Here is a 13,217-nt window from a genome sequence, read left to right on the forward strand (position 1 = left end):
GTATGGTAAGAAAACCACAAGAAAACCACATCTGGTCTACTTGGGAACATAAATATGTTCTTGAAATATTGGGAAAAACATTTGGGGCAAGCTGTGAATGTCATAAACCCCCCAGATGTTTGTTTTTCTACTTTTATGTTCGTCTATCTATGTATGGCAGGAGGGGGTCACATCAAGGAGGCATCAAACCTCTGCTGTAAATCAAACCCAGCATATATTCCAATCTTCAAAACTGTTTTCCCCTACCCCTCACTGTTCAAGGTAACTGATCAACCAATAATGAAAAGATCAAAGTGACACTGTGGAAATAAAATATATATTGATGATGGCTTTACCTCTGTAATTTAACAGCATTTTAGATTATTAAACATTAAGACATCTTAAAATTCTAATTTACTTTTCATCTCTGGCACAGCATGTTTGTCTTAGGCATTTTTGTTATCCTTCCAATTATTACAAAATTGTTGTTGTTATTACATAATCTGCATAACATCACATGGGAAATTTTAAATACCAATAGCAGTTATCAATGAAAACACGATATGAACCTTAACAAGAGCACCCCATAGTAGTGGAACAAACACTTAACCCTTCTTCTCACAGCCAGGACTTTTGGTGTGGTTCTGAAAGCTGGGATGAGAGGGCACCAATTCTGCACATGGGCATCAGCAGCTGTGGGTTATGTCTCTAGACCCAACAGTATTCAGGTGGGACAGTAAGACTGGAGGTGAGGTTAGCCTAACACTGGAATATTAGAGGTAAAAAACAAATTGTTTCTAGAGAAGATAGAAGAGGAAGGAAGTAAGTAATAACCTCTTTTCTCAGTATGTCTTTATCTATAGTAGCAAGTTCCATAATGTCATTATTCTTTCTGATTTCTTTTTGGTCAGTTGCCTTCCTCTTCACAAGTCTGTGAATTGAGGCCTCTTTTTCTCAAACTCTTTAGAAAGGGCCAATTGAGGCCCTGGGTGTGCTGGTTTCCTAGCACTGAGCCTGTGCTCTGTGATGAGTTCATCCCAGGCTAAGCACAGCATCAGGATGGACACAGACAGACCTGCTCTCTTGCTCTCATTGAGTCTGCATCTCTGGAATTCAGACCCATGTTGCCTTTGTGTTATTGAGATACTCAAGAAATAGTAATTTCCTGCTGTGTCATTCTTTTATTCTTCAGTTCTGTCTTTCTTGAGACTGGTAGGTCTCTCAGAACAAGTTAGTGGACATTGGATTACAATAACATTGGCTTATCTCTTTATATGTGCTTGATTTTATTCTCATTTTAGTTTGTATATATGGGCTATCTTATTACCATGGTCAGAAAACTTTATTAAGTACCTCCACCACTTCCTTGGGATCACCAATGCTCCATTTTCAAATGTTTTTAAATTACTCTGAGTTGAGACAGCAGGTGCCTTGTTCTGTTTGCCCCTGCCCTGCGAGCCATCAGCAATGACTAGGGATGCGAAAAGGCTGGGTAGTGAGTCTGGGATGTGAGAGTCACGGGCGGTGTGTGCGGGGATGTGAGTGTCACAGGTGGTGTGTGTGGGGATGTGAGTGTCACGGGTGGTGTGTGAGGGGAAGTGAGTGTCACAGGTGGTGTGTGCGGGGATGTGAGCGTCACGGGCTGTGTGTGCGGGGATGTGAGCGTCACGGGCTGTGTGTGAGAGGATGTGAGTGTCACGGGTGGTGTGTGCGGGGATGTGAGCGTCACGGGCTGTGTGTGAGGGGATGTGAGTGTCACGGGTGGTGTGCGGGGATGTGTCACGGGCTGTGTGTGAGGGGATGTGAGTGTCACGGGTGGTGTGTGAGGGGATGTGAGTGTCACGGACGGTGTGTGAGAGGATGTGAGTGTCACGGGTGGTGTGTGAGGGGATGTGAGTGTCACAGGCGGTGTGTGAGGGGATGTGAGTGTCACGGGTGGTGTGTGAGGGGATGTGAGTGTCACGGGGTGTGTGAGAGGATGTGAGTGTCATGGGGTGTGTGAGGGGATGTGAGTGCCACGGGCTGTGTGTGAGGGGATGTGAGTGTCACGGGTGGTGTGTGCGGGGATGTGTCACGGGCGGTGTGTGCGGGGATGTGAGTGTCACGGGTGGTGTGTGAGGGGATGTGAGTGTCACGGGTGGTGTGTGAGGGGATGTGAGTGTCACGGGCTGTGTGTGAGGGGATGTGAGTGTCACGGGTGGTGTGTGCGGGGATGTGAGTGTCACGGGTGGTGTGTGCGGGGATGTGAGTGTCACGGGCGGTGTGTGCGGGGATGTGAGTGTCACGGGCGGTGTGTGAGGGGATGTGAGTGTCACGGGCTGTGTGTGTCACGGGTGGTGTGTGCGGGGATGTGAGTGTCACGGGCTGTGTGTGCGTGGGTGTGAGTGTCATACCCGATGTGTGCAGGGATGGGCTGAGCCGTGCCCGTGCCCAGCGGAACCGGCGTGCCGGGCCGCGGTGCCGGCGGACGGGCCGCGGTGCCGGCCGAGCCCGGAAGCGGCGGGGCCGGGCCGGAGGCGGGAGGGCGGCGCCGGGCCGCGGGGCGGGAGCGGGGCATGGAGAAGCTGCGGAGGCTGTGGAGGAGCCGCACGATGACCTTCGGGGTGCCCCTGCTGGTGAGCGGCATGGCGGGGCGCGGGGAGGCGGCGGGCGGAGCTCGGGCGGGCGGGGGGCGGAGGCGGGGGCGGGTGGGCGCTGTGCCGTCCCCTCCTGGCGCGGGCCGTGCGGGGCCGAGAGGGGGCGGCGGGAGCCGCGGGAACCGTGTGAGCCACGACTGCCCGGTGCCTTCGGAGCTCAGGGACGCGGGTGTAAAACATACTCCTAAAGATATTCCTGACTGGAGGCTGACGAAAATGCATTTTGCTGGTGGTTTGGTTTTGTTTTGTGTTTGTTTTTTTTTTTTTTTTTTTTTCCCTATGAAACGCCACTTGTGTTTCTTGTCTTACTTTTCGTTAGCTTTTCATTGGATTTTAAACTGCGGTGGCACTTGTTCTGATAATTTGTGCATCTAAGTAAGTAGAAAGGTTTTGAATTAAGTAGTTGATGGGTTATAGGTAGCAGCTGTGCTCTATGTGGTGAGTGAAGCATAACTTTTTAGAGTTGTTGAGTTTAGGAAAGGTCACTAATGTCGAAGGATTAAAGCGAAAATATAAGACTCTTACACACATTACCTCTGTAGGTAGTGCACATTAGGTTGCACTTCTCTGTCCTAAGTACCTGTGTTCATTAGGGGGAGAATGAAAAACCTCAGATGCACTTATGGATAAAAACTCAGGAAGGAAGACAAAAGCAGCACCAAGGCCAGTGTGTGGTTTCTGTTTGTGCAATTAATGTCTCCTTATCCATCTATACAGTTGGTTTGCAAAATGTAAACAAATTTCAAAGTGGATATAAAATAAGGCAAAGGATAATTTCAACACTTTTATAAAGCTTCTAGAGAAATCAGTGTCATCTTCCTCAAATGTTCAGCAGCATGCCTTGGGAAAGTGGAGTGGGCCGAAGGAGGACGTTGACACTTGTTAGAGTTAAAAAAAGTTTAAGGCCATTATTTTAAAGGGATGTTACCAATGTTCTAGAGTAAGGACTTTCATGGAAGTTATTCAGCAAGTATCTTTTCTCGAAATACTGATGAAAGCATTTTAAAGAAATGGAAACAGTTAAACCAAACAAACCAACAAAACGGTGATGATACCAAAACTACATGAAATCATTTGTATCAGCAGCTTCACTCCCTGCTGTGCACACAAACTCTGCCTATAGCACCTTTCTTGAAGTGATCTTGAAGCTGCTTTCATGCTTAGACCAAATTTATATTGTTTTTGGATTTTTCATGTATGAGTGCTCTGGCAATATTCTGTTTAATAACACCTTGCTTAGATGTTGAAGGTTAGATACAGTTTTAGCTTATGGTGTTTTTGTTTATGTAATTACTTGAGGCTTGCTACTTTTCTTCCAGAGTCAGGGAAGATCAGGCAGTTCAGTATTCTCCAGCTCAATTTTAACTCCATGGAAGGCCTGGGGAAATACTATGTGATTAAATAATAGATGCTTAGAGGTGGTGACCTAGTAGAGGAAAAAAAAAATCACCACTGCTTTTTAATAATGAGTATATCAGATTACTGGTGTAGCAGGTGAGGAGATTCAACTGATAAACAAGACTCTGATTTTGATAAAACTTTCTACATTATCTTCCCTGTGAGAATTGCATTTCAGAGAAATAGGGCAAAGATATGTTTCTTATCTTTTTAGTTCTCAAAAGGATTAAAAAGACACTATAAAATGTAGTTACATGCTTGCCAAATTAAAAGGTATCTCTGGAGGTAAGGTAGGTCCTGTAGAAATAATGTGGGCTGTAATATTGTGAAAAATCCAGAAATGTCATTACAAGACAGAGGAACTTGTCAAAAGTAGAGTAAAATATGAAGCAGGATTCTTCCTGTGTACTCAGTCCTCAGCTGCAGTAACTTTTTAGCTCTGTGGTGCCATTCTGGAGATGATGAACTGTAAAGTCTAGAGGAAAGCAACATAAAAGGTAAAGCTGACGTTCCACCTTTAAGGAATGGTTGAAGGAATTGACTTAGTTTATTTTAGAAAAGTCTGCAAAGTTCCTGTACATTGAGAGTGGGGATAGTCTCATCATTTGGGAAAGTACCCTCAAAATAAATGATTGTGTGTTAGGAAAATATTGCTCTTTTTTAGGAAACAGCACTCTGATACATAACTCAGGTTTTGAAGATGAGCTTGAACAACCATCTGGCAGCAGTGAAATAGATTGTCTCAGTTCTGCTTGTGCTGAAGCTAGAACTTCAGCATCCCAGGGCAGGCCTGTGACTGTCCTTTTGGCCATCCCCAATGTTTTTGCAAGATTTTCCATAGGTCATAGGAGGAATTTTTAAGACTGGTTTTTTGGACTTTGTGTTGCCTAATTTCATTCTGTTCCTGTTGTGACAGACTCCTTCCTCCAGACACAATATTATATAGAGAAATATTCTATTATATTTCTTTCCAGGGTTTCATGTCTCCCTGCCTTAAAATTATTCTCCCTTGTGAATACTTCAGAATGTTTCTGACTTGCTGCCCAAAGGCTTCCCAGGGAGTAAGAAAAAGGAAAATTCATGCAATTGTCAGTTATGTAGCTGTCTGTGGAGCTCTGAAAGCATCTCTGAAGCTGAACAGAATTGTGCTAAAAGATCAATTACAGCAAAAATGACAGTGAATCTAGGCAAAGAATGAGAAGGAGCATGCCTTTGCAATCCCTTAAATTCTGCTGAATTTGTTAATAATACTGAAACCAAAGGTTTTTGTTAGATTATTACAAAAGAATGATGCAGTACTATTTTTCTGTACTGCTGAACTTTTTATCAGTACCATATTTGCTTTTTTGGCAGGAAAATCAAATGGCTTTCATATCTTGCCTTTTTATACTGCATATTTGAATGAAAAGGCTCCAAGATTAAAGAGATCCTAATTCAAAGAAAGATGAGTGTCTCATTACCCAACCCCCCCACCCCAAAATATATATTTAAAATATTTCTTACTTTTTAGTGTAAATTATCCTGATAGTTTTTTATTTGTTCATTTGGTCTTGGGGCTGTTAGACTATTTCAGTGGAGAAGGAATTTTCTTAGTTGATCTTTAAACCTCATTCTGACAACAGCTTTCAGAGTAAGATGTGTAAATCACAGTTTTCAGTGATACTTTCTCTGTAGCTGAAAGTGTTTCTTTGTGAGCACCAACCTGTAGAGGGTAGGACTTAAACTTGCAGGAGACCTTGATTTCTGAATTTTTCTGGAACTTTGTAAACTTTGCAGATACAGTATTTCTGTGTGGCATAAAGCAGTAAGCATGCAGGAGAGAGTGATGTAACCTGGTATGGAACATCTCAACAGCTTGAATGTGACCAAGGGAGTGGTCCCAAAGCATTTCTGAAGATGGTAACATCTGTGTGTAGATGTTGGGATGAACTCTAGCAACCTTACAGGTTTATCTAAAATTTGATGTTACAGTAGAAGGCTGTGCCACCTCTGTGGTAACTTAAACATCTTTGTCACCTATATTGACATCTCTGCTTGCTATTCTGATTATGGGAACTCTTTCCTGATCACATGAAGCTTTAACTTACAAGTCTTCAGCATTTGTGGCTCTGTTATAAAAAGAGAGCTTCAGTTTGTGCTGCTTTATACTCCACAGCCAGCTCTACCTGGCAAAAAGGGATGTATCTGTCAATGTCATACTTCTGCAGTGATGTTTCTATAAGATGTTGAGAGAGCAAGGCTCCTTGGTCTTGCAGCTGGTGCATCCAGCATCAGACCTTCCTTATGGAACCCTGAACATGTAAGGTCACCTCTCTGGTACTCTTGGAATGTTTGAAGTTGTTTTTTTCCAACAGGTTTAAATGATGTCTCTATATCATTAAGGAAACAAGTTTGAATTTCAAAATTGCAAAGTAGTAGCAAATGTAAAACACATGTTAAAAATCCCTGTATTATTTCATATGCTCATAGCACTTCCCAAGACTTGCCTTTGTGGTTGTGTCTCCATCTGATTCTAGGCAAGGTTGTTTTTTCAAACTCTCTAAGCTGCAAAATGAATGTATAGATGCAGTTCCAATTCTGTCAGTATGTTACTAGGAAAAAAATATGTTCTGAGTATCTGAAGTGACATTCTAGCAGAAAGAAAATGTATTCTGTGGTTCATCTGATGATTTTTGTTGTGCACCTAAAATAAGTATATCACTCTGTGTGTATAGTAATGCAGATTTTCAGATTTTCACTATGTTGCAACATTCTCCATGCCTATTGCTGTAGATTTTGACTTCCTTTCATTTTTCTGGGGTTTTGTGGGTTTTTCCCCCTCACCCTGTAATGACTGCTTTTACAAGTACTTTGCTTCTCCTTCTGGATCTTGTCTTTGGTGTTTTATATGGTGTGCCTAGGATTGCCAAAGGAGAAGACACAGGTGGCTTGGAGCAGTGAAAGATTTTACTGAATAAATATGTTTATAAAATTTATTTCCACTAGTGATTATTAGCACAGACTATACTATAATGCCATCTATGCCACTGCCTTAAACAGTGCAAGTTTGCTTTGATAAACACTTTGGCAAGGGATGCCAAGAGTGCATGTCATGTACAGGACTAGAAAAAAGGTCAGATTAGACCAAATCCCTAACAAAGCTGCAGCAATGTGGTCAGTGCTTCTAGGCACCATTAGAGAAGGTGAGTGGCATCTCAGACTCTCGTTAATGACCCAGTTGTTTTAACTAACAAAACCAAAACAACATTTCCAGACATCAGGACATGAAATTACGTGTCCATGGATTAGTTTTGTTCACTGGTGTGAAGTCAAGGTCATCTGGGAACAAGGACTGATGCCCAGAAATGTTTTGCAGAAATGTGAAATGATGATTTGTTGTCCTGTGAGTTACTTAAAGTGGAAGTTTACAGGGTTAATGGGTTAAATTTTCATAGATTTCTTTAAATTCAGTATTTCTAGTTAATTTCATAAAAATCTGCTCAATTTGGAGTCCTGGGATATGCTAAATACAAGGCATGCTTTTCCCCACAGATTCTGGAGGATCTGCCTGTAATCATATGAACACTGGAAAAATGGAAAGTTTTTCTTGGGAGTAGTTATGGTTCTGAGGTCTTATTGTTGCTATCAGTGTCTGAGTAGCAACTGTTATTACATTGTCTTCTGATAGTGTTCAAAGAAGGATTACTGCAATCAGAATTTTTCACTTTTAGTGTTATTGCTAACATCTTTCACATTATTGCCTTAAACAATTCATAATACTGAATTGCAGGACTTTTATTAATATCTATTATTTCATGTAACTTTACAATAAAATTTGACATATGCAGAACAGTTGATTTAAATGTTAATACATTTTTGAGAGATTAATAGAAGTTAACATTCATCCATAAGAAGATAATTCTCACTTCTAGTGTTTGTAGATAAATTGTTATTGCCTGTAAAAGTCACAAGTATTATATTTGCAGCCTAGAGGAACAATAAATATAAAACTGTTTTTAGAATTTAAAAGTCGTTGCTCCCAATCAGTGAATAACAAAGTGTTGTTTTTATGCTTCAGTGACTTGTATTAGACATGTTGGGTCTCTAGGCCTGTGATGAGATATGTCTTCAGCTTCTGCTGTGCTTCTGCTTTGCATCTCCTGTTCATCTGTGTGTGTTTGAATCCACAGTGTGGAGCTGTTCCAGACAAAACCAGCCCTGGATCTGTTAGTGCTCATGTGGAAGTCGGAGTGTTCAGGCTGAATGGGCTTCTGTGGAGTCCTGTTTGTGCAGTCTGAATTAGCTGACTTCCATCTTTCAGTTGACTGTTAGGTCATAAAACTTCTGAGTTCTCCTTTTGAATCAATGCCTTAAATTTTTCATTTTCAGTCTTTGAGATCAGTTTTCCAGATATATGTGACAAACAAATAGGCACTCTTTAGTACTTCAGGTTTTCCCTCTATCTCATTTCAAAACATAAAAGGGTGCATTTGCATTGTTTAATGCTGTTAGAATGGACTTATCTGGCACTCAGGGGCTCTGAGGTTCTCTGTTGAGCCTCAGAACAGAAAGAGAAGTCCAGACTTGCCTATTTTCACTGTGTGTTTAGTTCTGCCCTAAATCTCCCACTTCTTCAAGGGCTTGTGATGGTAAAAGTGTAAGATTCATGTTTATTATACTGGGTTAGCAATAGAGAAATAATACTTCTTGTGGTTTCTTTTTATGTTCTTTCATGCAGGTTTCAGTTTATTGCAGTTTTGAGCTGGGCCTAACATATCATAAGAAGACCAGCTTGCCACAAGATGTAAACACTTTCTCATTGTAGTTTACCTTGGCTAGATTTGAACCTCTGAGTTGTGGAAATGGTAATTTTAATAAGGAATTGAAATTTTGTTTATTAGAAGCTTTTGGAGAAAATAAAGATGATGTTCAGAAACTGCAGCTCGACCACCAGGGCAAACTTGGATTTCAAACAGCTGCAGCTGCAGAGTGAAATTCCTTTGCTGTCTGACCAGCCCAAGCAATGTGTGTAATGCAAAATGACAATTCTGTGGCTAAAAATGCCCTTTTTTTGCTCATGCTCACATTGAGGAAGGTATGGGTTTCTATCTCTTTGCATTATTCTTAGATTTTTTTTATTACATACCTTTTTTTTGCTTTAAAATGTATTAGGAATTGGACATTTTAACAAACAGAAATTTTGTTTTCTCATAAGACATTGAATAGTAAGATCAAAAGGTTATGGACAAGGTTTGGTTGGTTTTTTTTGGGTTTTTTTTGTTGTTTTTTTTTTTTTTTTTTTTTTTTTTTTTATGTTCTCTGGCCTGTAGCCATTCATATTTGCAATATTTAAAATCATTGCTTTGAACATTCTCTTACTGAGCTAATTAACCTGATACCTTGGGCCAAGTTTAATGTTCTGCACGTGTTCTACATGCTGTGCAAACTATGCTCTGCTTTATCAGTCAGTAACAATTGGCTCTAGTTTATACCAGCTGCTGTTCCTGAATGCCAGCATGGTATCCATGTGGTCATCTACTGCTGCATTTCATCCATTTCTGAGTGTAATGCAGTTCAGCCTTTCTACAGTGTGTGATTCCAGCACATGCATTAAGTCAGAGTACTCATTTAATTGATGTGCCTTTGAATTGATAGATGCATGGGTTTGCTTTGTTTTCTTCCAAAGGAGACCTTGGTGTGAACTAAAAGTTATTTCGATTTTTTGGTGGATAAGAAGTAAAGGTAGACCCTCTTTTGCTTCCATTGAGGGTGAGAAGAGCATTTAGTAAGTTTCTGAGAAGACTTAGCACTGTTTTTCTCTCTTCCCCGCAGTTTCAGCTTTAGAGCCAAGTGCAGGAATGGCTGTGGGAAATAAACTTTTGAGAGTTAGAGCTGGCAGAGGGGGGCGCTTCAGGTTAAGAGGAGTTGCCTGGTCTTTTCTGGGACTGGCAATTTGCCCTGCTACTTTATGTAGGGAAAAGAGGCTTCAGTCTTCTAGACTGCTAAATTGCCATCTTTCAGCAGTCTTGCACTGCACATCTATCTGACAGTCCTTTAAAAAGGAACCCCAAAACTCTCTTTGCTGTGATCACTGCAAACTAAACTAAAATAATTCAGTTCTGATCTAGTTTTGAAGCTCCTGATGAATAGCTGGAGAGTTCTGTAGCAGCAGTCCTGAAAAAGAAAATTACCATGTTTCTTCTTTGTATATGTATCATAACATTTTCTACCACTGCATGCTCACTGAACATTGTGATTTGGTTCATTTAGGGATTGATGACTTTGTAATAATCTCTTTCACAACTGGTACTATAGTGGGAATGGTTTTCTCTAACAACAGTGGTACCTCTAACATGGCAAATTGCTGGTGCTGCCAGAGAAGCAGTTTCTGATTATTTTGTTAACCCAATGAAGTGAAGTTGGTTGCTTTAGATTATGAAGGAAACCAAAAAAGGGATCTGTTGTAAGCCCTAAGTTCTGTTGTTATGAGCCCCCAGTGGCTCCCTACTGTAGTTGGTGACAAATACAAGTATTTCCCATACTAAGATGTGGTTCAGGGGATCAGTCTGATGCCATCTATAACTGATTGCATAACATACTTCCCGACGGAGACGTGAACAAATAGAATTTTTAAAAGAATGTTATTAAAGAGAATTTTATGTCATTTTTTTACATAAAATGTTTATTGAGGTTGCTGAGTGTATGTGACAGATGGTGCTCTTATGTCACATCCTATCTTTCATTTTGTTTTGGAACATGCAAGTCTTCCATGCATGCATAATTGCATTACAACGTTGTAGGGGGTTTTTTGTGTACTCACTGAAACATAAAGGAATAATCCAGTGTGGGATCTTTAATGGGGTTGTGCTAGCAGTGCTGTTAAACTGTTTGCTTTGGTGTTAAGTACTGGCTAACTAGTATGGTTAATGATCTTTGCCTCCCTAAACTTAAGGTATAAAGGAAAAAATGAGAAGTTACCATCATCTCATCAATCTGCAGAGAGCATTCAAGTAACGAGATAGATGATGTTCACTACATAATGTTTTTTTTTTTTCTGCATTGTGAAGAAAATAAAATGAGTAGTTCCCTCACAATAAAAGAATGCAGATATATATGAACTTTCCAGCTTGAGTATCCTTCAGAAGCCAGTGCCTTAATATTTTATCATGTACATTAAGTATCTGTATGAGTCTAAAATTGTAATGAAAAAAATGTGTTTTAATTTTTATTATATGTGACATTACTTTTCCTTCTTCACTTAACAGGAGAGTGAACTTGATCCTGACTTCAGTAGAGTGTTGCCAACCTAACTTATATTTATATGGCATCCTGAATAGCTTTTACTGTCTCTTTATGCCTGGACTAGTGGATGGAGCATACTGGACTTCACTGTTACTTTTGGGTTACATTGTGTTAATTTGTCCATTGTAGGGCTTTTTTAAACTGAAGAGTGTTTTGCAAAGAATGTAGAGATTATCTCTGTTTTACAGCTTGGGGAAATAGGAAAGTATGTGAGACATATAGAATATGTAAAGCCAGCAAACCAATAATGGTGCTGGGAATTTTGAGTCTTATCTCACTTCTAATTATTTTGTCTGGTGATTCTTGCTGGTTCACTGTTGTCTGTAGATGCAGCTAACTGGAATTAAGATAGCAAGAGCAACTTCCTTCATAATGCAACAGAAGAGAAAGGAAACAGTTAAAGCCAAGACTAGTATTTCTACTCCATTCATTGTCAGTCACTGAGTCCTTTGCTACCTTTAATATTATTACAGTTGCATGAATTCATTTATACCTTCTTTTATTGGCTTTTGAACACAGTTTTCAAAAAGGTAATTGACTGAATAGCTGTCCATTGCTGCTCTGGCTTGTGTAGATGAGTGTGATTCATGCTAAGGGCTGTCAGCTAACTATATTGACATGCTGTTGGTTGATCTAATAAGTGTTGAGTATGACTGATTCTGGTCTGCTTTTGCAGTGAAGTCAGACATCATCTTTGGTTCTTTAGAATATTGGTCAAGTGGACTTGTAAATATATTATTTATATTCTTTGTGTGCTTCCTGTGTTTTACAAAATTATTTAATCTTAATCCTAACCTTCCAGCATTATACTGTGTAATATTTCAGCAGCATTTGTACTTTCTTACAGCATCAATGTGCTTTGTCTCTGATGGAGCTTAACTGATGTTTCATGGTAAGGTAAATCAGCCATGGCAGTATTGGAAATGTAAAGGCAACTGTACTGGTAATGCCTGATAAGCTAAATATGCCAATTTGCCAGGCTTGTTATGCTCTTTCTGCTCTATGAAGAGTAAAAGTACATCACAATCCAAAGTGGGTTTTTTCCTCTTAATAGTACCAAGGTGTTGTGAGTAAAACTGCAGTGTCAGGCCAAGTCCTGAATTCCAAAACAGGAAATGAGAGGTGTGTGTATCAACTTCATTACTGTGTGTAGCTGTAAATGTAAAATGCACCATGTCATGGATGGTTGCTGTCTAGCAAGTGATAGGATGTGATGAAACAAAGTGAGTAGCACGTGACTTACTTCATGCAACAGCCTTCAACTTGATTTTTTGTAGTTGCAGTGTACATTACAGGTTTTTAAAGATAAAGAATGTAATATTTCCTTTCTAGCTTACGCCGGTCTTCCAGCTGTTCATATTGCATCTCTTAACAGGATATACTCCATGCAAGTTTATTGTTGGACAAATTAATTTTTAATTGATGTCACAAGTAATTGTTGCTTTCTGCCTGATTTAATAACTGAGCCATTTCTAGTGCAGTTGCTTTTGCCTTGCCATAGACATTCTTTGACAACATACTAATACGGAAAAAAGACAAGAAGCTCTGGTTTGTAACAGCCATAAATTTGTCTATAGCATTTCAGATTTGTGTTTATTAGGACTTAAAGTTTATTAGCACAGTGGCTGTAAATTAACATACTACTTGTTAGGAATTAAAGAAGATCAGCTAATGAAAATTTATGCTGAGGCATCAACCATGTTAAAATTCAGTTACAGTCTGATCCTTGAGATTTTCAGCATTATGTGCTACCATATCTTCATCTCACAAATCTTCTGATTTGATTGAATGAACCTTGAATAATGTTCAAGTTCTTTTTAACCATTTTCAACACTTTCTTTTTTGCTTTCTTTTATTTTTTCTTACCAAAATACTGACACGAGGAAGACTCTTCTTTTGTTGTTTTTTTGTTTTTTTTTTTTC

At 39.9% G+C, this 13,217-nt stretch overlaps 1 protein-coding gene across 1 annotated transcript in view; it reads left to right on the forward strand.

The window, feature by feature from the left end:
- The first annotated feature begins 2,496 nt into the window (after window positions 1–2,496).
- LOC130253796 (cytochrome c oxidase assembly protein COX16 homolog, mitochondrial) overlaps window positions 2,497–13,217 on the forward strand; it is a 44,654-nt gene continuing 33,933 nt past the window's right edge. Inside the window, exon 1 of the mRNA XM_056492698.1 lies at window positions 2,497–2,594. Within this exon, the coding sequence (XP_056348673.1) occupies window positions 2,535–2,594 (60 nt within the window). The 5' untranslated portion in view covers window positions 2,497–2,534. The remainder of the gene's footprint in view (window positions 2,595–13,217) is intronic.

This window comes from Oenanthe melanoleuca, chromosome 5 (genome assembly GCF_029582105.1).
Source record: "Oenanthe melanoleuca isolate GR-GAL-2019-014 chromosome 5, OMel1.0, whole genome shotgun sequence".
Taxonomy (NCBI): Eukaryota; Metazoa; Chordata; class Aves; order Passeriformes; family Muscicapidae; genus Oenanthe; species Oenanthe melanoleuca.